This window comes from Poecilia mexicana, unplaced genomic scaffold, assembly GCF_051168715.1.
Source record: "Poecilia mexicana isolate PSO_F unplaced genomic scaffold, ASM5116871v1 scaffold_6, whole genome shotgun sequence".
Taxonomy (NCBI): Eukaryota; Metazoa; Chordata; class Actinopteri; order Cyprinodontiformes; family Poeciliidae; genus Poecilia; species Poecilia mexicana.
Window position 1 is genome coordinate 14,157,404 of NW_028263375.1, and position 25,769 is coordinate 14,183,172.

At 37.1% G+C, this 25,769-nt stretch overlaps 1 protein-coding gene and 1 pseudogene across 1 annotated transcript in view; both read right to left on the bottom strand.

The window, feature by feature from the left end:
* Positions 1-11,177, bottom strand: part of igf1ra (insulin-like growth factor 1a receptor) — a 90,206-nt gene extending 79,029 nt beyond the window's left edge. Inside the window, exon 1 of the mRNA XM_014983269.2 lies at positions 9,844-11,177. Coding sequence (XP_014838755.2) covers positions 9,844-9,943 — 100 coding nt within the window. The 5' untranslated portion in view covers positions 9,944-11,177. The remainder of the gene's footprint in view (positions 1-9,843) is intronic.
* A 4,957-nt stretch (positions 11,178-16,134) lies between these two features.
* On the bottom strand, positions 16,135-22,895 carry LOC106915575 (high-affinity choline transporter 1-like; annotated as a pseudogene).
* Positions 22,896-25,769: the final 2,874 nt, after the last annotated feature.

A 25,769-nucleotide genomic window follows, 5' to 3' on the forward strand; every position in this document is an offset into this window, starting at 1 on the left:
TTGCCTCCTTTTTAATCTGTTCCATCAGCATGAGCCATTACTGTTTTAGTAATCTTGAATTGTGGTTTCTAGGGAGGCCCATGAACGACTGACTGCAATTAAAACAGTGTCATCTAAACTATTGCTTTGCAATTACTTTGGATAATTCCAAAGTAGAAGGAAAACTACATGTAGGTTCCAATTATAATCATTTCTTTACATGGAAAAATCTGAAGTGGGGTAATTCAGAGACACTCTCTGAATTACCCACATTTTCCTTTCTGATCAGAATGTTAACTTAGGAAAGGTCACTTTCTGTATTGTTATCTTGCCCCGTTATTAATGAGCATATACTCAACTAAAATGCATCTGCTGTAGTTATGAGATTGTAAAAGGGGTAATTAGTTTGAGTAAAAGAACAAAAAAAATATTTAACAAACTAAATGTTTTATAAAATATATTCAGATTGCTACAAGAGTAGAAACTGAATACACTTCTTATTACACCTTTTTGCCGTGCCAGTCTTTATAGAGTGACACATATGTAACAAACTGATATTAGCTGGTTAATCAGTCGGCCTAGATACTCTGGTGGACAGCCCGCAGTCAGGTGCTTAACAAGACGTTTTAAGCTTCCCAGCTGTAGTTTTTTATAAGGGGGATGACAGGAGCTTATTTAGTGTCCACACTATGACTGTCCATGTTTTGTGTCACCAGAATGTTTTTTTTTCCAAGCAGCCTGTTATGTTACATGTAAATAAGGGAGAGCATAGCAGCCTTCTTTCAGCCAGCTGAACAGCAGGGCTCAGCACCAGGTAGAAGAGGGAAAATTCTAGCTGAATTTTTTACGAGCTTTGAATTCTTTTAAAACTGTTTTCATATCTTATTTAGAGAAAGCGGCCCATGCCTGTTCTACTCATTAATTGAAGTTTTGCCTTGTTATAAATTATTATTGTTGTTCACGTGTTTTTAAAGTGCTTGAATGAAGGAAATAGTACAAAAAGTAGAGAAGTATAAAAAAAACCCACAAGATCATAAATTATAAGCAAAAAATTATAAAATAAACCTGGCCTCTGTAACGTTGCTCTTTGATATATGTAGTGTTCCAATAAATGCACCTTTACCGGCCTTTGTAATGACTAGGAACAAAAACAGCACAGATTTTTAAGTCTAATTTTTAAGTCTTATTTTACATGATATCGCTATCGCAATTAGAAGAAACATCCAGATGTTAAACATTTTCTGTTGACTTTTTTTTATGACATTTACCATTTTATCAAAGTATTTTATCATTATAATTATTAATGTTAAATGTTCTATATTATTCCATCTTAATTTTTCACTTTAAATAATCTCCTATATCTTAATCTTCTCTTTTCAAAGTTCTCTCACAACATTTATTCACTTAATGCAAAATCTTGTTTTTTTCCTTATAACTCTTTATTATATTTATTGTATTTATTCTAACAACTTTAGTCTGTTAAGCTCAAATGTTGTACATTTAAATTAGTATCGCATTTCCTATCCTTTATTACACAGTAAACAAAACATCATAAGTAGTTTATCTATTAAGTGAAGGTGTGAATAGTACAGAGAACATTGTTAATTGTTGTCTAAAGGGAGGTTTAGTGATTGGTACAGGAAATGCCTTGACATATGAGCTCTTTAGTTAAACCTGTTATGTTCTTACAGAAGCTTAGGAGGCAGCCGTAGTTACAGTGCTGCAGTCCCTGTCTTCAAAGTACTTCTCTGATCCTTGTCATACTGCAGAGAAAAGCAGATAACTGAGCTTTTTTAGTCCAAAACGAATGTTGTACCCATGGATTGATTTTTTTTGCACAATTGTAATGGAAGTCCCTCGTGAATTATGCTTCCTGTGGAAATACATGCATTCAATCTGCACATCAAAATCACTGTTTGATGTGCTTTGCTTAAAACTTTTTTTTGCTTAAAAATGGAAGTCACATTGTTTATGAAGGGGATAAATGGGTTATATTTTCCCCCAGTGGGATGTTTCACTTCTCCAAATTTAGAACGGAAACAATTACTCCTGGAGAAAATAGTATTTGCTTTCTCCAATCAACACCAATGCCCCTGGGCTCCACATGTGAGCCATCGAGCTGCATGTCTTCTTTGTTTCATTGAGAATTTTCTTCCAGCTTCTCCAGCAGCCGGGGAGCGAGGGAGGAGGGGTGGAGCCACTCCAATACAAAGGCTAATTTGTTTGTTAGTAAAGAGAAGCTCTGGGCTCCACTTCCTGATGAGGGCATTAATAAAATCAGGGGGCGTCTGGCCAGCGGAAGATAAGATTTCAGCCAAACCAAACTATGGAGAGGCCACACGGGTGCAGAACTCCTGCAAGCAGAAACTGCTACCTTCTGAATGCGTTTCTGCAAGTTGTGAAGACTCTTGAAAAAGCGAGGCTGGAATGGGAATACAACAAGCGAGTGGAATGACACAGCCTTCCTCTTTGTGACGCTCTTATTCTGCCCATTAGGCATGTTAAGTAGCAGGAATTCCAATCATTTTCTCACACAAAAGCTTGAGAAAGATTTTGCCTCCAACTAAGGCTGCAAGCTTTCCTTACTCCACTTGTTGTAACAACAACAAAAAAAAAAAAAAACACTTAAATATAATGCAGTTACCATGATTACGTTACATAAAGACATATTTCAGCAGCCCTGTCCACACAGACTGATATCCTGCACGCATGTGTCTGTCTCTTCCTCCTGGGTCTCTTTGCTCTTCACACTGCTGAGTAAACACACATATCTGCACAGCGTAACGGGATCCATGGGCTCATGTTTATGATTGATAAACCCTGCCCCGAACCTCTGTGGAGATGTCAACACACAAACACATACACAAGCGCACCTGCACCAGCACACACAGGCAAACATGACCCCGCGCACCTCCGTTAAAATTAAACCACGACTCTCAACGGCCAACACTTGCTGAATCCACAGAACCTGCCCGACTTGTAAATAATAAACTTTATTTCACACTTAGGTGGAAAATATTACTTTCACAACGTTTGCTTGTTTAACTGTTTTAAGAACTGATCTTATTATATTTTGTTTATTTTTCAACTACTAAACTGTAATAGTTTATGACATTTATAGTTATGTTTTAGTTGAAAATAATTTTTATTTTTTTTTGTCAAACACATTTTATAAAAGTAGAAATTGAAAAACATGAAATTTGGGAGAAAAATTTATATATGAACAAGCAGCCTGGAAACACTGAGATGCAGCTGTTTATTCCAGAGAAGTTTACTAAGATTCTTCTTTAATGGCGATCCTGAAGACATTGCAGTTATTTTTAAGCTCAGAAATTTGAGATTTTACAACACCTATAAAGAGGACATTTTAAACCCTTACTGGATCTCTAGTCAACTTGCTCAAACACATTAAATCAATGTTTAATCATGTGAGAAAGTTTGGTCTGTTAAGTTAATTAGTCGCATAAAAAGGCATCACTCAAGTTTTATCTGCTACTAATTTTAAATGAGTGGGGGTTTTTTTTATTGCTAATGACCACAACACTTACAAACTCACTGTGTTATTTCAGCAATTAAGCTGAAAACATTAATCATAAAACAAAAATGAGCTGCAGGTTTTTTTGATACATAAATATGTTTAAATCTAACAGAAAAGTAAGGAATAAGATGAATCGCTAACCTGTAGCTTATTTTTTTACTAAACTCGAAAGTGAATCACAGTTAATGCTGCTGGTTTATCAATTTATGGACCAAGAATGTTTGGGCTTTAAGGTTACTCAATATATTTAATACGTTAGAAAGCAAAAATAGTATTGTATTATATGTAGATTTTTAGATTCAAAACATAAATCAGACTTTTTCTTTTTTTTAAAGATTCCATGAAGAAAATTAAATCCACAGTTGTAAAAATGTAGTTGGTGTAATTTTTTTTCTCTCCCCAGTATTTAGAGCAAATCTATCACTGGCACTGCAAGGCCACTAGATCCACAGTATTCCTTGCTTAAGCTGCCAGGAATCACATGAAAAAAAAAAAAAAAAAGAAAACTAATGAAATTACTTGAAACCTTGTATATTGTTTAGAAAACAGCCGATTCCAACTTCTTCACGGCAGTGAAACCAAATATTTTGCTCAAAACTTTAGAGAGCAAACCGATTTGATTCGTACTCAAGACTTCACAATTATAAGGATATGGATATAATATTGTAATGATTTTCATTGCCTTATTTGGGATGATGATTCAAATTAAGGAGACAAGAAAATATAAAAATCAAGATCTTTTTTGGCTATAAAACATTATAAAACAAAAACACACAAACAATGCCCTACAAAATCAAAGTTTCAATTTCAAAATAAGCTACAACACTAAATTTAAGCAGTATAAAAGTACATCATTGCACTGCATCAACATATTACATATTAATATATTTTTTAAATATACTTCCATGGGATGTTATCATGGTAATGCTTACTGCATTTACCAGCAGCAATTTAAGTTGGGATCGAGGCAGAAAGCACTTGTTATGCATGTCACATCAACTCGCACCTGTCACATCAACCGGCTCTAATCCACTGCATACTGGAAGTCATCTGACCAGCGTTCTGGTGGGCCACTTCCCCTCAGTGGACCCAACTTCAAACACTGTGGCTCAGATATCACCGAAACCCCAAACAGTAACTCTACACTCCTCATCATAACAAGTCCCAAACAAAGACTGCCTCTCACTCAAGTGGGCAGGAGGCAAACAGCATTACAACCTGCAATGACCTGATTTCTATGAAATGGTTGCTTTGACAATAAATCTATAAGGAGAAGGATGCATGGAGGCTGACAGAAGTCAGACAAAATGAAGAAAATAAAAACTGTTCTATTCATCAGTATGTTTCTATTACATTACTTAGCACTTTCAGGCAGGTTTTTTTTTTTTTTTTTTTTTCAAAATCACAAAAATATTAAGTTTTTTTTCCCTAAGAAAAAGCTATTTGTGGAAAGCGTGAAGTAAGACAAGCTATTGAACAAATATTAAGGTGTTATAATCCCCAGAATAAGCTAGTTTATAACAATTAGACAAATGGAATTACTCAGGATCCCTTAATCTAGAGCTATATAAACAAATTTACTTGTCGTTTATCCTTATTACAACAACTCCAAACCACCAATGCCCTGACTTATAGGATGCAACAGAAGGATTTGCGGTAGAGATGCACCGATCCAGGCTGGCTGGTGACAGCCAGATCAAATGTACAAAGACTTTGTTTTTCACTTAAACAAGTCAGTGAATGCATCATATTAGAGGCGATCATTAAAGCAAAAGCAAACCTTCAATGTAAGTTTTTAATGTGATTTAATAGACTGCATAAATAGCAACTCGTCTCAAACACGTCAGAAAAGTCTGTTCGCTCTTTCATACTTATTTCATATTTAAATAATGTACGCTGAATTAAATCAAAAGATGTAGACAGAACTAAAGTCAATTACATACGTTCCAACTGGATCCTGGTCATAAAGTCGGTCAAGCTGAGTTTATTGTGCCACTTGGTAAAAAGAAAAGGTACGGATTTAAGGCAACCCAGCAAACTGTGTTGATTCACCGAGTCTGCAGCTACCAAATGTTTATACATTTGATTTCCATCAGAAAGCAGAAAAAATAACTTCATCATGTTTTTGTCGAGGAATCTGAAATCGTCCCAGAAAACTACAATCACTGCATCTCAAGATAGCATTATCTTTGAATGTTTTTATGTGCAGACACCACTTATTTGATAAGACAGGTGGCGTGCAGTCAAGGAGCTAACATTTACAATCATCACACAAATTGTAAAACACTCTACAGGCTATTAAACCCAGAGCAAACGATGATACGCACGCGGTTGGATGGAAAAACTATAACTGCACAAATAGACTGACATGCCACTTGAAATACAGTGTTTCATTAAAGCTTCGCAAGCCAAACCTCGGCTGGCAGACCGGAAGAGCTACGGGACAGCGTTTTCACTGGATGCTCACAAACTAGCCCAGTGACACACTTTCACATTCATACCCAGGGGCATTCCACTGACTCAGACTAACACACCGAGTTATACACAGTAATCACAGAGATAGAAGGCCACCCAGCCAGCGTGGAGGTCTTATGTCACCACTGTCACGAGGCAAAACGGGGCACCTTGGATGACAGTGGCAGCAGTCATAGCTGAGGTACGTGCCCTGCCACAAAAAGGAAGAGACGACCCGCAACAAGCCCAACCCAGGAGGGAAAAAGTCGGACAGGAGAAGTGTACCTGTCAAACACGATTCCCAATGATGCTTGATCATTTGTCTTTGCCAATCCAATGTTCCAAGGCGACAGGAACAGGAACATCGTTGTGGCCTTGTGAGGCAGGACAGAGAGTGCCTGTGCTCTCGCAACCCCTGCACCAGTGCTGCTGGTGACAGTTTAAGAGCGGCAGGTGGAGATGCCAAGTGATGAGGTCTAGAGCAGCTCAGAAACTGAAATCAATAAAACCAAATCCGAGTCTCCTGCAAGTGTTTTATGTATGATTTCCAAACACCAACTATGTTCCCAACGGTCTCTCTCTGCTCTCTTTTAAGAAAAAAAAATAGCTACATACTTGAAAGCTGTGGCATGGAAAGTCTGTTGCGGTGACAGTTAAAAGGGGGCTTAATTACATTTTATTGGTGCGGACAGATTATCAAAACGAACAGAAAAATTTGAACCCCAAATGGAGCTCCGAGAGGTTTGTGATTTTCCGCTAAGTGATGACAGCAGCTGGAAATTCTGACGCTCTCCAGCCCGAGTAAAGTAAACACCATCTACAAGTGGTGAATCAGTGACACGGATCCTTATATTCTCTGCAGGCTTTTGTCACCGACGTTTCTATGTTCTGGAAGGTCTGATGTATTATACAGCACAGAAGCTCGAGATCTCAGAGCGACTCCCTCGCTCTGAGATCTCCCAATTGCACTCACAAGCCTTTCAGGGAGCTCAGAGAGGCTCAAAGAACATGGCTAAGGTCGGGCCACTGGTCAACAGGGATGAAACCATTTTTTTCTCTTCTATTTGGATGCTAATATAGGTTATTCTGCCTGTCCCCTTCACATACAAAGATGTTTCCACTTTAAGTAACAAGGGAATTGATGTGATGGGGTGTGGAGGGGCATCGTGCAGTGTCCGTGTTACGGACGCAAGCACAATCTCTACGTTCAGGGCAGAACGATCCACCCATAGAGGTCCTAAATAAATAAGTAATGCCTGCTGTTGTATTAACATTTAAAATATGAGTGAAAGTAAGAGGGGAGTCCTAATAACAGAGAGAAATGTAGCCTCAAAAACTATAACCAACTGTATTAGTTAAAGAAAGGCACTGACTCACCAGTCCATCAGACAGATTGCAGCAGACCTGTTTTGCCCTGATTGACTATGATTAATACTAGAAAATCATTTTTTTTCCCTCTTCATTAAATGCATCAAAACTCAAAATAAAAACAATTTCCATTCCATAAACATAGATGATAACAGCATGTACTTATATGCTTTTTCATTTAATAGAAATCTGAAATATTAGGTAAATACACTCCTTGGCATTTCTGCATTTTCAACAATGTTTATCGGAGAAGTTAAACTGTACAAATGTAAACAGTACTGATAAACACTGTTTATCAGCCTCTTTGCTAAACAAAAATTGATCACATTTTTCTTCCGTCACATATTTAAGAAATAAAAACTATAATTGGTAAAAATATGAATCATCGTGGTCAGATCACAGTCAAAACTGGAAATCGGTACTGACCAGCACAATACTGATTGGCGCAATACTGATTTCTTGGTACGCTGACTCTAATAATTCAAAAAGAATCTGCGACTCATTTTTTTCTCCTTTTTTATGACATACAGTCCTAAGGGGAAAAAAATAAACAAAATCAGAAAGAGCAAGAAGTGGCCTGATCTGTGCTTCCCATGCAGCAATGACTTAATTTTTTTTTAAAAACTGAATCAGGGGTGTACTTTTTGCCATTTGTCTAATATAGGGCTTAGGGGAAGAAAAGCAAAATTAACAGATCCAATCTCAAAGAAAACCAATGATTAGTGTTGGCCAGGCAAGGCTGATCGATGTATCCCTGATACTGAACATATCAGACAAAAAGCAAGAAACTGGCAAATAATTTAACAGTTTCATTATCAATTAAATGGTTTTGTTTTGCTTCTTTTTATTTCCCAACTTAGCATGGTACAGTGCTTTGCAGTATGGGAATTGGGTCTCCTTATGGCGTTGCAAATCAAGAGTAAGATGATGCCTTCTATCAGTTTTACAGCTAAAAGTAATGCTCTGAGTCTACACCAATAAAATCATGTCCCAAATGAATAAACACCCAGTTTTCTGCAGAGTCCTGCAAGAATTACACTTTTTAAGTCTCAACTTTCTCGCCAAGTCATTTTAATTTAAAATATAAAATCTGTAGTTCACCATGATTTTATGGTAGGTATTTCTACAGAGAATAGGCTTTAAATCTTTTGGAACACAATGGAGGTATCGAAGAAGAAAGAAGGAATAACAGAAGGAAGAAGGAAAGGTAGAATACAAGGAAAGCAAGAAAAATACAAGAAAGAAGGAAGTAAATATGGACTCGAGGAAGGAAGAAAGGAAAAAATAAATTAAGCATGCAAGGAAAAAACTAGCAAGGAAGATAGGGCTGGCAAGACAACAAGAAAAGATGGACCTGGGGAAGTAGGGAAGAAAGAACACAGAAGTAAAGTAGAGCTAACCTGTGGAGACAAGAAAGGAAATAAAGATGGTAGGAAGAAATTAAAGAAGACAGATTCAAGGAAAAAAGGAAAATAATAAAGGACACAAGGAAAGAAAGATGGAAGACAAGTCATGAAGAAAAGTGCATATGAACCCTGTATCACTCAAAAACGGTCAACCACTATAAAAGTGGGAGCCCTGCTTTTAGAAAGTGAATCAACAACTTGAAGAACTTAAAAACGTGCAACACGTTGGATAAGTCCATGTTTAAATTTAGCTTAGAAAGTGAAATCACGAAAACGTCCAAAAATACGTGATATCCCCCAGAGTTTTCTTGCCATTTACCAGTGTGGCATAGCCTGTTATAAAATGTTTCTATAACAAAGTCAAAAAATGTCCATGCCTCTGACTGAAAGCCACCATCCGTTTCTTAAGCTTAATTAGCACAGAGCACACAGTGTTAAAGCCGAGGAGGAAAACAAGCTGCGCTCTGAAGCTGTTCCAGTTTAAAGATTTCACCGACTGACGCACAAAAACAAGAGGCTAACTAGCTTTCAGATATAGTTTTTAATGGAAGATAAGTGTAATTTTCTTCGCCTGTTTTTGCAGCCATATAAATGTCCAGATAACTTTTAAAAAAATAACAGGGTTAATAGGATTGTCTGAATTGGGGGGGGGGTTATGTTGTTGTTTTTGCGCAGCGACGCACTACGAAATGCAAAATGGCCACATGGTCGTAGTAACCTTCAGCTCTGCTCTCTGGATCCATCCCTCTGACTTCTGCGCGTTCAAAACAATGCGTCGGATGCGCCTGCTGTTGGATTCCCTCCCTTTGGGTTCAAATTAATAAGAATGCATGGGCATATAAAATAATACTACGTATTTCGGTTATCTATGGGCACTCTCCGACACCGACACATGGTGTAAATATACTGCTTGAATAACAGGCGCGCGCCGCGGCTACACTGGCGTATTTAATTAAAATAATCTTAAAATAATAATTTATTCACTGTTGACGCATACCAATAACTGTTTACGTTATATTGCTCACAAAGATTACAAGCTTTCAGACATATTGAGAGTAGAGAAATAAATTATAGCATTTACACTATCAAAACACTTACTCTCTCCATGAGTGGATCGCAGGCAGACAGAAGAAAAAAACAGCAGCAAACCCCAAAACAAGGTCAGGCTACCCATCGATGTTTCTGCTCCCACGTTCATTATTTTCCTTTCGAAAAACGCAAAAAAAATAAAAAATAAATAAATAAAATAGCAGGTTCGTACACGTCCACCCCTCGCAAGAGATCCTGCACATTAAAAAAATAAAACAGGAATTGAAAAAATAAAAATAAAAAGGAATAACAAATGTCTGTAGCCCGAAAGGCTACTCTTTAGCAGCCAACAAATGTGTTTTTTTTTTGTTTTGTTTTTTTTGTTATGTAGATCTACTTAAAAATATAAATAAATGCGATTTGATTGGAGAGGGGAGGCGTTTTTGATCGAAAAGAAAAATCCCAAAAATGCAGTCTGCTATTTTTGCCGATCACTGTACACTTTGGCTGGTGTGGCACACGGGCCAGTGATTTTCCTGGATAAATGATGGTAATCCCCATCTTCATTCTCCATCTCTTAAAAACAGCAGTGCGCCTCCAGTGTGTTAAGGCCTAGCGTGGACAATAAAAACACAAGTCTGCCTAGATCTTCTTTTTTTTTTCGTAATTTATAATTCCACAAGCAGCCCCATAAATAGTTCACAGCATTCCACTCGTGAACAAGGCTGAATGATGAGGAGGAGGGTGAAAAAACACACACACACGGACAGATCCACAGGGGTGGTGGCTGAGAGGGGCTGAAAAATGAATGAAAACCCCCCGTTTTCGCCTATGCCATCCAGCAATATAGTAAGATCCCCGCAGAGCAGTCCCGGCTCGGTTTGAAAACCAAATTTCTCCCTTTAGCTCCTCTTGGACTGATCCCCTTCGTCAGTCTGGGTTTGCAGCTGAAAGAAAATACCAGACTTGTGCCACGCAAGAGAATGGATCTCCAGCTAGACGACCTCAGCTGGGGTGGGAGGGAGAGTGTGGCCACGCAGTTGCCTTTTACGAGTGATTCTTCTTTTTTTTTGCTCTTCTCCCCACACCAACGTAAAAAAAAAACGCAGAGGGAAAAAAAAGAAAAAAGAAAAATAGTCCTGTTGCGCGTAAAATCCAGAGGATGAAATGGTTCAGACTCGCCCTCGGTTAGCGCAGGCTGTTGCGGGTCTCAGCCCCTCCGTAGAATCGCTGCTCCAAACAAGAGTCGGCGTCTCTCACACAGAAAACACATAGCTTTACGGATAAAGTGGGAGCGTCGTGAAAACCCGGAGTGGATTAAGATCCAGTTCCCAAAGAACACACCACGCCAAACGGAAAACAGCACAGGTACACTGGGGGGAAAAATACCGAATATTGTCAAAATATTCTGTATCTTTCGTTACGTATTTCAAAAAGTGATAATCATAGATATTCATTACACAAAGAGTTGAATATTTCAAACTTATCATTTGAATGAAAAACCAAACTTAAGGATCTCTGAAAATTGGAATGTTGTGAAAAAGTATTTGTAGTATAAGGATGGCACGCTTTTATCAGGTAACAAACCCAAAGCATCTGCAAATGCTTTCTCTCTCAGTCTGGGTCAGTAGGCGATACAATGATAGGGAAGGTTCCTAAATAGACGGAAGACAGCCATTGACACCCTTAGCAAGAAGGGTATAAGTCACAAAAGACACTGCTAAAGAAACTGCTTACAGAGTGCTGCTTCCAAACGTATTTGTGGACATTTGAATGGAAGCAAAATCAATTCAGAAATTTAGGGAAACTTCACAAAGAGTGGAATGAGGCTGGAGTCAGTGCATCAACAGTGACTACTCACAGATGAATCCTACAGATGGGCCACAAGTATCTTATCTGGGCTGAGAAGAAAAGGAACTAGAGTAGACTCAGTGGTCAAAAATCCCCTTTTCAGATGGAAGTAAAATTTGCGATTTCATTTGGAAAACAAGCTCCCAGAGGCTGGAGGACGACTGGAATTCATGCTGCTCGAAGTTTTATGTTTCATGAAGCAAACTGGCCTTAGCTGGAACCCACAGTATTTTCAAGACAAAGATGAGAGACAGCAGACCCAACAAGGCAGAGCATCTGAAGGCAGCCGTCAAAGCATTATGGGCTTTCATTGCAACCCAGCAGAGTGATGAGTTGATCGATTCCATGCCATGTCGCATTGTTGCAGTTATTAATATAAAGCCGGCAAAACCAAGTATTAAATGTTTAGAAATGAGCCTGGCAATTCTGTTTAAAATACCATTCTTATTTTGATCCTCTGTAATATTCTAGTTTTCTGAGACTCTCAATATTCAATCAGTATTACACAAGCAAATTCAATTATATACGACTTAGTGCCCCAGTACAGCTTTATGTAAAAAAAAAACTTCTGTTGCATGATACGAAGCAGATTTTACCATTATGAACTATATAGACAAATTGTCTCATATTGGCTGCATTTTGTCAGTAAAGTATTCACCTATCATCTAACACTAATTTGGAACCGCAAGCACAAAATAATATCTATAACTGAGTATAGTCTCATCTTAATTATTAAATCAGTGAGCAGCTTTTAACAAAACACTGATGGCTAAAAGTTAAAACTAACATTCTTATTTACATTTGTTAATCAGAGATCACTAAAAATGTGTGTTGCAACTTTGCTTTGCTTTTTCTGGGTATTCACCGGTAGTTCGTGGTATGCTACCCTTTAGCCACTGGATGTCCAGGTTGTGTCCAGCAAGCTGTGTAGGAAACACAGATTGTTAAAAGGTTAGGGAGAAATGTTGGTCTGATTAGTAGAAATGGTATTCATACCACTTTGGGTGGGGCAGCTCTCATACACACTCACTCTTAAAGTCATTTCAGAACCACTAATTAACCCAGCATGCATGTTTTTGGACAGTGGGAGGAAGCCCCACAGCCACTACTGGCTGCGTAATTTAAAACAGAATAAATGGAGAAAGTTGGAAGGCAGGGGACATTCCTCTAATTTAAAAGAAGTTTATTTGGTCAGTAAACAAGGCTCCTACAAATACAGAACTGCTTTTGTTTCACACACAACAGAACAAGAAACCCCCAGATTTAAATTCAGCTCTAATTGACAGAGCTCTTGTTTATTCACATAAAAACTCAGGAGAGCAGAAAAACAACCTTTCACGACCTTCCTCTATTTTTATTGTAGCAAACTTTTAAGGCTTTCTTTCAACTACTGTCTTCTGATGCATCATCACGTAAAGCAGTTTAAAAAAAACAAACAAAAAAACTGTAAAACCTAAGTATGGTTTTACTTTTCTGTCCCACTGAGCTCAACCTGGTCAGCAGGTAGAGGATTTTTTATAGTATGGCGTGAGAATGCTTTTAATTGACTTAAGTTTTCCCCATGAGTTTTCTTTACTATTTTCACTACTGCCGGGGTGAAAATAGACAGTGAAACACTCATAATGACCTGGCAGTTAGATTATCGATTGGTGTGTAAAAACTACATTGATCTAAAAAATCTTGTCAGACATTTTGCTGTCAAATATTTTAAGTAAAGTTATTTCTTCAACAATCACTTCATATCTAAGGAATTTAGCTTTCATTCACTGCATGAATAAAGACCTGATCAGATGTTTTTTTTTATTTATAAAAAAAAATCCCAAAAAGGAGCAATAAAAAACATTCTCTTCCTGTAGAAAACATAACGGTTTTGTGAATTTGGTTTGATCCACTGCTCTTTTAAACAGCACAGGTTTCCAATTATTCTTCACCACAGTTAATGCTGTTAGCTGTGATGTTCTTCAGTGCAAGAAAAAGGAGAAGCATATGCATTGTACTACAACTTGTACATTACTGTTTTTTTTCCTCTAAGGGGAACTCTGCTGCCAGCTTCTGTAAATTAATACACATGAGATGTAAATATTGATGTGTAATACCTTAAACGTTGCAGAGATGTGTTGCAAATTCTCAGTATCTTTTGAAAAGATTGTCAGTTATTTTAAGAAATAACTGAGTTATTTAGAAATATTTTTGCAATAGTCTGTAGGTCCATTTCCATTTTATGGTATTGCTATATAACAGGTGGAAAGTGGAAAATTACAACTTTATTGCTTTATTGTATTTGGACAATTTTGTTGGGAAAAAATACAAACCATTTTCAATATTGAGAGTAATTTAATGCACAGAATAACATTGAAAACCCTCCTTAGGGGCGTGAAGGAAAATCTGGCATGGATCTCTGGCTTCAGCGGAGTCGGGACGGCCACCTCTGCCTTCATCCCTCATTTATTCTCCCACACAAACAGCAGAGACAGCGCACTGTATTCATTTTGATGCCTCCATCCCCATGCAGGTTTGCACATAGATGTTATTTTCAAAAGAGGAGAAAACTAGACGACAACGAGTCTATTTTTTAGATCGCTTTTTACTGCCTCTGACACTGAACCTAGTTAAAAATAATTGTCATAGTTTCCAATAGTGTTTCGATTGTGCCCCCTGCTGCTCCACCAAGCACATTACAAAAACAAAAAAAAAAAAAAAAAAAAAAAAACAACAGTTAGATATAACTTTCAACTGATCCCGGGAAAAAACAAACAAAAAAAAAAACAGTTACAAACCAAGTCAATAATGTACAAACAAGAATAAGAAAAAGAAAGAAAGAAATTAATTACAATGCAAAGTATTAAAAAATGCCCAAATTACAAAATGTAAACTGTACAGAAAAAAATGTCATGTTTATAGTAATAAGAACGCCCTTACAGTTATGTGTACAATTTTTGAGCATAGTGAACTTATTTTTGTGTGTGACATCTAAAATTATTTTTACATTTTACTGTGTATGTATAGTAATCTGAACACATCAAATCAAATCTTATTTGTATAGCACATTTCAGCGACAAGGCATTTCAAAAGTGCTTTACAACATAAAAACACAAAAATACAAAATCATAGAACACACAGTCAGCAATTGAAGCACTACATTTTGTCAAGTGCCATTGTTGCTCATGAAACATTGATTACAAAAGTAATTCTAAACAGGAGGGTTTTTAGGTTAGGTAATTTAACAACAGATCACAGTTGCCAAACATTTGGCAAACCATCAGCTTGCTGGGTATTTTCATGCAACCTCTAAAGTTTGATAAGCACCCTTGAAGTAGTTTCAATGTGATTTTTTGTCTGGTACAGACTGACAATTTCATCTAGAAGGACAAAACCATCCATTGATTCATTGTACAGCTTGAACTCCTCTGGTTGAGACATTTTAAGAAACTTGGGCTGCTTTACTTCTCAATTTACCATCTATCTAACTCTTGTTCTCACATGGCTTATTTCCTATGTCTGAGCACCCATAATCAGATATCTCTGCATGTACAAGCAGTTCAAGAAAGTCAGCGTTAATACTCCATCATTGAAAAAAATGAAATACTGACGTCACAAACTGGTTTCAAAATGCTTATAGGTGCTTTTTTTCTTTCCACTGTATAACATACCAAAGCTGATGTCCATTGGGATGGACATTTAACTTTAAAAAAAAAAAATCCTGCAATTTAATGATAGAAAAAATGTTCAAAGTACCTTCAAATACTATCACTGGAAAAACTTAAAATTAAGCTGAGGGCAATTTTTCTAAGCTGCTATGAACATGAATTAATATTTTTGATGGAAAATAGATACTTACTCCTCCCTCTCTCTGGTTTCATAACAATGCTCATCTCATTTGATGCCTAAAACCCAGTAGTGTCAAGTTAAGAGTCTGAACTTCATTGTTTATGTTTGAATAAGAAACCAATATGTAACAAGTATCACTTAAATAGCAAATGTCCTCCTTTCTTACCAATTTAAAACTAGAGAAATGTCATGTCCATTCCAGTGGACGTGGGGTCTGAAGGTGTTAATTGTGATAAAATGATGTAATTAATTTTGCTGCTCAATTAATGTGGTTCAGTTAAAAAAAAAAAAAACACAAGCCCTAAAGCCAACTGGGAATTTCAATCAAAACATTAGACATTGGTGTTTGCAGGTACTTTCTGTTCAGTCTGACTGACCTTAAACTGGAATGTTTTAAAAAAAAAAGAATCGATATATATTAGCTGAACACAAGTGCATGTCATAACTTTAGGGTTTTTATTTAACTTAAAAACAAATTTTAAAAAACCTATGCTTTCCTTCTACTTTGAAATTATGTACTATATATCATGAAAGCCTAAAACATACACTGAAGTTTGTGACTGGAAACTAGAAATTGGAGCCATTTATTCTTTCAATGACTGCAAAACAGTTAAAAAACAAAAGTTACCACAGATGCAGTTGCCTTGACAAATCACAAAACCATCTGTAGCATGTTTAGGCTTATTCTTTAGGTTTGAAGTTTAGCTTAGAATTTAGTATCGAGAACTTGGCTCATTTCCTCACAAGTGTCAGGTGCTTCATCCTCCTCTACCTCATTTTTCTTTTTAAAAACCTGCAGAAAATCCCAGGACTGTGGGATAAGTTGGTGCTCAAAAATCAGCTTCAGCAGACATGAGACTGCTGGAATACTTACCACAGAAAACAGCATGGCAACAGTTCTATAAGGAAAGTACTGTCTGATCACATTATTCTCCTCCCTCCAACCTGGGTACAGGAGAACAGGAGGGATCCCAAGTATGGGCTCCCCGCTCAGTCCACGCAGCAACAAACCCACCACAAAACCAAAAAAAAGCACCATAAGTATTTGCATGCTGGAAGTGGAGAACACAGAGCAGCAGTGGGAAAAATCACACAGTAGAGGAGATCTCCACTTAAAAACCAGAAACTGACCACACTGTCATCTCCAAAAGCCAGACCTGTTCCAGCCAGGCCCACGACCAGAACACTAATACGGATCACCCACTGGAGCTCCCTGTCTGAGGCCTACAGGGGAGGAGAGTCACAAGCAGATGATAAAAACTGAATAACTTCATTTGATGAGGGATCAATCTGAGATACACGCACCGTTTTCCTCAAAGTCGTCTTGTATATGTTTTGTGTAAACATGGATGCTGAGGATAGAAGCATCGAGTCCATGGAGGACATAACAGCTGCAGCTACAGAACCAATGCCTAGCACTGCCACCCAGGTGGGTGTGAGATGCTGCAGAGATAGAGGCAGGATCTTCCCTGCATCTCCACGTTCAAAAGGAGGGGGAAGACCGTATGCAGTCTGGTTCCAGTCTGAGGGAAAGGAGTAGAAGGATACATCCAGTTGAAAAAAAAAGACATTTACATACACTGTAGAAAAAACATCTAACCATTGTTTTCTTTACTGTCTGTTATGAAATCAAACAAAATTTCTCCTGTTTTATGTCAGTTAGAATTACCAATATATATTTTTTTCTAAATTCTAGAATAGAGGGAGAATTGTGTAGGGAACACATGTAAGGTCCCGTTTACACCACAACGATTTCGGGTGAAAACGGAGGAGTTTTGTTGCGTTTGTAGTGTACATTTACACAAAACCACCGAATGTTTTCTCTGACAATGGCACAGATTGAATACGGGTTCCAGAGTGCGATGTTTCTGAAACATACCGATGTCCGTTGTTGTGTAAAGAGAGAAAATGGATCTTTTCTTCCAGAGAATCCCCAGCTCATGCAAAGTATGACGCAAAACATAGCTGCTTCCTACAATCCACAGAAGAAGAGAAACTACTCACAATGCTGGTATTACTACAATTCGTGTTTCCCCATCAGATATGGTTCCCTCAGCGTCTCTTCACCGCTCTGCACCGCGCATGTGGCAAAATACACGGCTGCTTGTTCAGCACTCTTATCTAGAGAACTACGGACCAGCCCCGGCTCCAGACGAGTTTAACAGGGGGGGCGGGCATTGACTTATTTTGGTGGGGCACAATGAGTCTACGTGGCTGAACATAGACAACAACATCAATAGCCTACACTTGTTAGCAACGAATTAAACAGTTTTAACTGCTGAAAAAAGTGACAGAGGACATGGATATGGGAAGTGTGGAAGCTCCTATTGTATCAAACTGATATAGGAATAACAGACTGTTGGCCATTCCAAGGTAGAAACAATAAACAGCTTCCAGGGGAATCAATGTCCCCTGGAACAATGTCCCCCAAGGGCCGCCCATGCCGCCGGGCCCGCTACGGACACCGTGAAAGCTCAAACAAGGTGTTTCAACAAAGTTATCCCACTTTTTTCAACTGCTTGCCCCCTAATTAGATGCACATAGTGCATGTTTTCTCCCAGTCTATGGGAGAACGGTACCTGATGGGGAAATGTGAATCCACGTGCCTTCAATTTCTTCAGTTTCAAAGAACGTAGCACCAACTAGGCGCGGCAAGAGCATTACACGTTTTCGATGTGTACCGTTACTGTGTCTGATAGGTCTACATAAAATATCATTAAAAGTTGTGTCATTAGTGTTAAACACACAATATTGTTGACAGATGATGGGTGTTGTCATTCAAAATTATCTTACAATTTTTCCAAAAATGTGTGTACATAAACTTAAAAATGACATTATTTACAGAAGGACACTTCATGACAACAGTCACAAGCATTCATGAAGATTCCTTTGTGTTTATAACAGGTGTTATGTCACAATTGTGACGGTTTCATGTCAGTCAGTCTTATGGCTCACTACAAGTCACTACAAGCTCCACTGTTTGAAGAGACTGGTAGATATTTTTGAGTCAACACATTATGCACAGTCTGTAGCATCTACAAACAAGTTAGAGAATGCACAGAAAAGAATAACAACCCATTGTCCTCAACATAGAGTGCTTAATTTAAAACTTGATAAACCCCTGCTTTTGAGTTCTCACCTAGAACTCAAAGAGTTGGAGGGGAGGAAAAAGGGCAAGCGAGAGAGGGAAAGGGACGGGACAAACAGCATACATTGATTCAACATTGATTACCAGTTTTTCCCCAACCCTGGTTCTCAAGGTAAACTATACTGCATGTTTTAGATGTTCCCCTGCTTCAACACATCCCATTTAGATGATTGCAATTCAGCAAAACCCTATTAATCAGCCATCAATTGAAATCATGTGTGCTGAAGCAGAGGAATGCCAAAAAACTTGCAGAGCAGTGAGCCTTGATGACCAGTGTTGAAAAACAGTGGATTAGACCTTGACATTTGATTGTTTGATGGAACACACACTATAAATCATTGACCTTACCCATAAATTCAACCTTTTGGATCTTAATTCAACATCTTTAGAAAAACCTGTTAATTAAAGCAGTTGTTAAAACGCTTAAACGGGTAACAGTTATTAAAACTGCCTTAACAGGTTTGTAACTGTAACTGAAAACATCACCTAGATGCCACATTTGCCAGAGCAGTGTGTCAAACTGGTTTGTTTGTAGATTGCAAACAGACATTTCAACATTAGTTAATTGGCTAGAATTGGATAATTGCTTGATGCACTGTCAATCGTCGACCTTAACCAAAAGTCAACCTTTTCTGAACATAAATCAACATTGAATTACCATCTCTTCCTATCTGGGAACACAAATGCCAAAATTTATACTGTGTCGGTATTATAAAAGTAAGGTCACAGATACATTTCCAGGAATGCTTCATATACCTAAGGCATGGCTAATAATTAAACATATTTTCTTTCTTATGCAAAACTATACTGACTGCTGTCATTCATGGCCTTAGCACATTTTAGTAGTTCTATTGTAAAAGGGTCTAAATGCAAAAATATTCACTCTGATGTCAATCTGTCAAAGACTAAAACCATTTATTTTGTAAAGGTAAAAAATATTATTTCTCATACTTTGTCTTCAAAAAGTGAGCTTCTGTTTAACTTGAACTATGAATATTTGTTGGTGTCTAAACTAAACTTCTTTGTCTAAACTAAACTTCTTTGTATAAAGCTGCTTGACCTAAAGTGAAATGTATTAATTTATTTTTTTTTTTTGTTTGTTTTTTTACGAGGAGCAGCATCTCATCAACCCATTTTCCAGCATCTGCCAGCTCCAGGTGTCCCATCCATGCATGTTCATGTGTTTGGTTGAGTGGGAGTGTTTGTGAGATGGGAGTTACTGCTGGACTAAGCACCATAAAAGGAACACAGATCCACTGAAAAAGACAAAACACAGACTTAGTAAAATAATTAACACTGTCAGACTAGCCAATCAATATTTAATTTTCTTTAAGCTAATATACTATTTTAACTATAATCTTTGAACTATTCATAAATCCTACTCTCCCTATTTTCAGTCATATGTTACCCTATAATCTATGTTTATCCTTGTTTATTTTTATCTTTATTAACCTTACGTTTGTTCCCTTTAAGTCACAAGCAGCAACTATAACAATACAATTAATGGGGATGAAAAGCAAATTTAAGACAACATTGTTGCTTGGCTTTTATTTGACTTTCAGTAATTTAAGTTATTCATTTCAACATCACCTTACATGAATTATATTAGCAGTTTTATTTAACTGTTAAATTGGCCTTGCGCAAATTTTAAATGGATGCATTTGGTGTACTTTTTTGCTTATGTTGTGATTAACAAATCTTTACACCAGTTTTAAATGTAGATTTAATATATTTATATTTTATTCATGTATCTATTATGCTGTTTGTTTTACCAGTATTATCAGTAGTTCATCTATGTTTCTTTGAATTTCTTTTAGCGATCTTCAACGTCTCTTCACCATCATCATTAACACAGTCGCGTTTCTCAGTCCTTTAAAACATCATCATACCTGTTAAAACTCAATTCCTTCTATAATTCTAAAATTATTTACCTTATGTAAACATTTAGTATTTCTGTGTTGAGCGTGACAAGTACACTAGAAAAGACTGACTGATTTATGGCATTTAATAGATAATATGATGGGCTCCCTGATGGGCAGGGAGCCCATCATATTATGTCACATTAAAGAGCATGAGGTGGCACTGCTGACTTTGAAAAGTTTTCTAAATTCCTCAAATCTCAAAGTACTTTTCAAATGGTAGAACAGAGAACCTACTTGTTCCACAAAACGTTACTGGTTCAGTACTGTGGAGCATCAAATGGGAAGTGAAAACTGCCTTTATGCAAAAAATTTCTTGGAAAAAAAAAGAAGCAGCTTTTTTATAGAGTCTGAACAAGTAAAATTTCTTACCTGCAGAACAAAAGCCAAACTTTTTACTTTGACTGAAGCAGGATTTTAAGATAAAAGAATAATATAATCAGGAATGCCACCTTTCTCTTTTTAATCAAACGGCGTTGTGCTTTATTAATTAACTTGTAGTTGCATGTTAGACCTTTTTAATTTCATTCATATTTTCTGAAACTAAAACTTTTATTAGGGAGGATTATTGGAAATTTGTGTAGTTAAAGTGTGCAGTTTTTAGTGATACTTAGAACGTATTATTATACAAATAAGCTATTCTGAAAATAGTTTTTTTTTTACTTCTTACCAGGCTCACAAACAAAAAACAAAGCTGGAAAATATCAGTGTATGCAACTGAATACAGGCCTCCTAAAAGTGTGTAGCTGATGGAGACAGCTGCTGAGATGATGATGGAGAGGATAGCAGATATCCCAAGAATTATGCTCATTTTGCCACCTGAAACAAAATAATAACATATTTAGTCAGAGATAATATAATCCACAATTGTTAAAACTGGGAACAAAATTGGATTCACTTAGGCTTCTTCTTTCTAGTTGAGAATAGTTGCACCTCAAAATATTGAAGACAGATAACAAAAACGAACAACACTATTATCACAAAAATTATGCAAGAAAGTATTAAGAATGATCTTGGTTTTTAAATTACACATTTTCTCAAAAAGAAAGAGACAAAAGATTATTTACCCAAAGCAGCAAGGATGCAGGCAACCCATAACACATCACTGAACAAAGCGGGAAGCATAATTATTGCAGTGAATATGTTACCATAGCGAATCTGAAATGGGTCCAGCATTGTCACGTAACGCTTTGACCTCATAGGTCTTGCAAAGAACAGTCCACCTAAAACCGAACATGAAGAGACAAACTACATTTACAAAGCTAGATGAGAGAGGAAATTTGTTTTCTGTCAATACATAAGCCTGTCTAAACACGTCCTCTCTCTGAAAACACGCTTCCTCCTAAGACCTGTTAGATTTCTATGTAAGTACTGCCATCATCTCTATCCATTCCCAATGCAGCTACAGGTGTAAAAACTGACTGACCAAGTAGAGATTTCTACTCTGGTGAGATTTTAGTGCTTTGGATTTTACTAAAAAACTTCAAAGTAAAGCTCAGTGGAGTGAGAGTGCAAAGCTTTTTTAAATTGGTTGAAGATTCCCAGTATTATATTTCAGCAATCTCCCCATTTAAACTCACCCATAATTAAGATTTTCTAATGCTCGTTATTTTAACAGATCATAAATTGCACAATCCTGTTTGCAAGCACTGATATTTGGAATAAAAACAATAACATGTAATTGGTTTTGATTAAGACTTATGGACTTATATGAAGTGTCGGTCCCAGTTTAATACTTCTCTGTTTGAAGCAGCAACATTCCTGCAGGAAGCAGGAGAAGTGAGCCGTATCATCAGAGGAACAATTTTACTTAAACAGCATTGCATTTGAATCATACATGACAGAGCAGGGTAAATAAAGGACTATGGGTAATTAATTATTTAGACTACACTCAAACATTAAACTTATAGTAGTTTGATAATATATTCATTCATACCAGTCATATTAACCTTCATTTGTGTGCCATTATAAAGACATAAGATTGATTGGTTTGTTTACTTACTCAACAAAAAATTTATAGCAAATGCAGGGGGTCCCAGTGCCCAGACAAGACCTTGAGTAGGAGAATAAACAGTCTCAGCGGTTCCCATAATGTAACCGCCACCGACCCATGTTGCTAAAAGCAAAGAAAAAAAAACTAAGAGGATGAGAGTAAAACCTGGAGTCATGGAGCATAGACGGTAGTTGCCCTTTCATATTTAAAATCAAAGACTCTACCTGTCATGGTAAAAACACCAACCGGACACTGATGTTGCGGCCGCCAATGATGGAGATTTCGCTCGCTGGTCCAGCACGTCTTCTCCACTTCCTTGGCGTTTCGAGACTCAAATTCCCAGGATTAAAATATAAAAAATGACAGACACGAGTCCAGGACATTATACTCAGCCCCAGACGAAGGAGGGGCGGGGAATCAACTTTTTGGGGGGCAAAATGAATCACAGCTGAACATAGACAACTACACCAGTAGCCTACAAGCTACTTGTTAACAAGCTTAAGGTGCTGTACTGATATTAGCTAATCATCTTTTAGCTAACATTACCTGCATTAAACAGCTACTCAACTCAGTCGGTTAGTTTGGGGGGAAAACTGTGAAACGTTCTTTGCGTTTTGCTGGTTTGCTGCCATAATTCTAACACACCTGCTAGCTCTGCACAGCAGCAGGTCTCATTCACTGCCGCACAGGTGTAAACCTAGCGCGAGCGTAGCGCTCATGTTGCGTTTAATGGCGGCTCGGAAAAACAGATTAAGACATGTTAACAACGGATTAAACAGTTTTAACTGCTGACAAAAGTGACAGAGGACACAGATATGGGAAGTGTGGAAGCCCCTACTGCATCAAATTGACAGAGGAATAACAGAGTTGGTCATTCTAAGGTAAAAACCCGTTCATGGTTTTAATAACGTTCATGGGTTTTTTTTGTTGTTTTTTTCATCTAGACGGCTTCCCACCCCTCCCCCCTGCAATGGTACGGCGCCCCCCGTAGGGGGCGCGCCACACAGTTTGTGAACCTCTGGCCTAAGGTGAGTGAGGCTTTCATCAAGGCAATATGAGGCTACATCTGAGTTCCTTTGTGATGTTCTAATGAATTTGGGTTACACCCAAATTGCTTAGCAAAATATTACTCATGACTAATGAAAAGCTCTATTAGTTTTTCCTCCAGATGTTTCCCCCCACCAGAATGATATCACTCTTCATAGAAGCAGTTTTCGTATAGTCCCTGAAGGAGAAATTTGTTTAAATCCCCACTTCTGAATTAAATGGGGAATCAGATTTGATTTGCCAATCAGATTAAGGATTTCCTAATCAATTATGGATTGAAATCACTATGATGATTTCCCAATCAATCAAGAAGTAAATTACTAGAGTAAGTTACTACAAGTAACTGCATGCAAGTGAATAAATACAGTACTTTTGAGAGCTTAGCTATTCTTAGTTTAATTGTAATTTGTTTGGTTTTTTTTGCAAATAAATATTGTTTAACATTTAAAGTGAATGGAAACAGGGGGTTGGTTAAAAATTTGGATCATTCATTTGTTACTGATGGTCTCTTCAATCCAGTAATCACTTCTATTCATTAAATTTTCAAACATCATTTACATAAATTAATTAATTAAATCAAGACGGCATTATTGTGTTCCTCTAATGTAGAGGCAGTAGTAGACCCAAAAAGATGCAACTAAGGAGCAGATTTAGAAGTACTGTACATAGAAAGTTACAGCTCAGTTTTTAACTGTGCTTAAGTAAATAAAAGAGAGAAGTTTAAGTACATGATGAGAGTGGAACTCCTTCCTAAAGATTATAATTAAATTCTGACTAGTTGCAGATTTACCATTGACTTGTATCAATTCAAGATATCTATAATGAATTAGCCTACTGACTATCTGGAATACACATTTCAGATATCTACAATTAAATTATGACTAATCATAAAGTAAATTCAAGATATCTTGATTTTGGTTTTGACTAGTCATAATTCTAATTAAAGATAAATCGAATTACTCCATAATTCAAGATATCTTAAATGTATTTTTGGATAGGAGATATATAGTTTTGACTAGTGAAAACTAAATTATAGATATCTTAAAGGCAAATAATGACTAGACAAAACTAAATTAAAGATATCTTGAATTGTAATGTTGACTTGTCAAAATTACTTTTAAGATATCTCTAAATGAATTCGAGATATCTCGAATTACACAGCTTTTCTATTTAAGATATCTTAAATTGACATTCCAACTAGTCAGAATGACATTACTGATATCTTGAATTAGTATTGTGTCTAGTCAAAACGCCCCTGACTTACGTAGCAATTTGAAAGTTTAATAAAACAATGAAAAATAGAGAAAACGAAAAAAGATGTTTGAAAACGCGCTAATTTCATGTTGAAACTGGTTTGACAACAGCAATTTTAGCTTTTCAAAGCTGTTTGTGAGTGCATTCGGTTCGTCGGAAATGAATAAACAGGGAATTATTTGCAGATATCAGAAGCAGTCTTACAGTTTATGAAGTTTTGCTATCTCCGCATTTCCAACATTGTCGAACTCTTTCTAATTTGCGGCATTTACTGATAATTTTGTGCAGGAAACGTAAAATTCTGCAGGCAACTGTTTGGACACCACAATGGGGCTTCCACGTCATTCTTAATTCAGATATCTAAAATTGTAATTTTGACTAGTCATAAATGTGTTGAAGATACCTTAAATTGTAATTACGGATATGTGTCCCGCCAAATGACAGATCCAGTGACGTCATTTGAGATATCTTGAAAGGAATTTTGACTAGTCAAAATATAGTTTTGTCTAGTCAAAATGCATTTTTATATATCTGGAATGTAATTACGGATAGTCAGACGAAACCGAATTTGTTAAATCGGCTTGCCATAATAGCTAAGTGTACTTGGATAAGAGCGCAGAACAAGCAGGTATGTATTTTGCCACCTTGGGGGTGCAGAGTGGTGAAGAGTCGCTGTGGGAACCGTATGATGGGGAAACACGAATTGTAGTAGCGCCAGCATCGTCAGTAGTTTCTTCTTCTGTGAATTGTAGGAAGCAGCTATGTTTTACGTCATACTATGCATGAGCTAGGGATTCCCTGAAAGAAAAGATCCATTTATGATGTTTACAAGACAACGGACACCGGTACATTTTAGAACCAGTGCACTCTGCAACCCGTTCTCACCTGTTTCAGAGAAAACATTCGGTGGTTTCATGTAAATGTACAGTACAAACACAAACTCTTCCATTTTCCC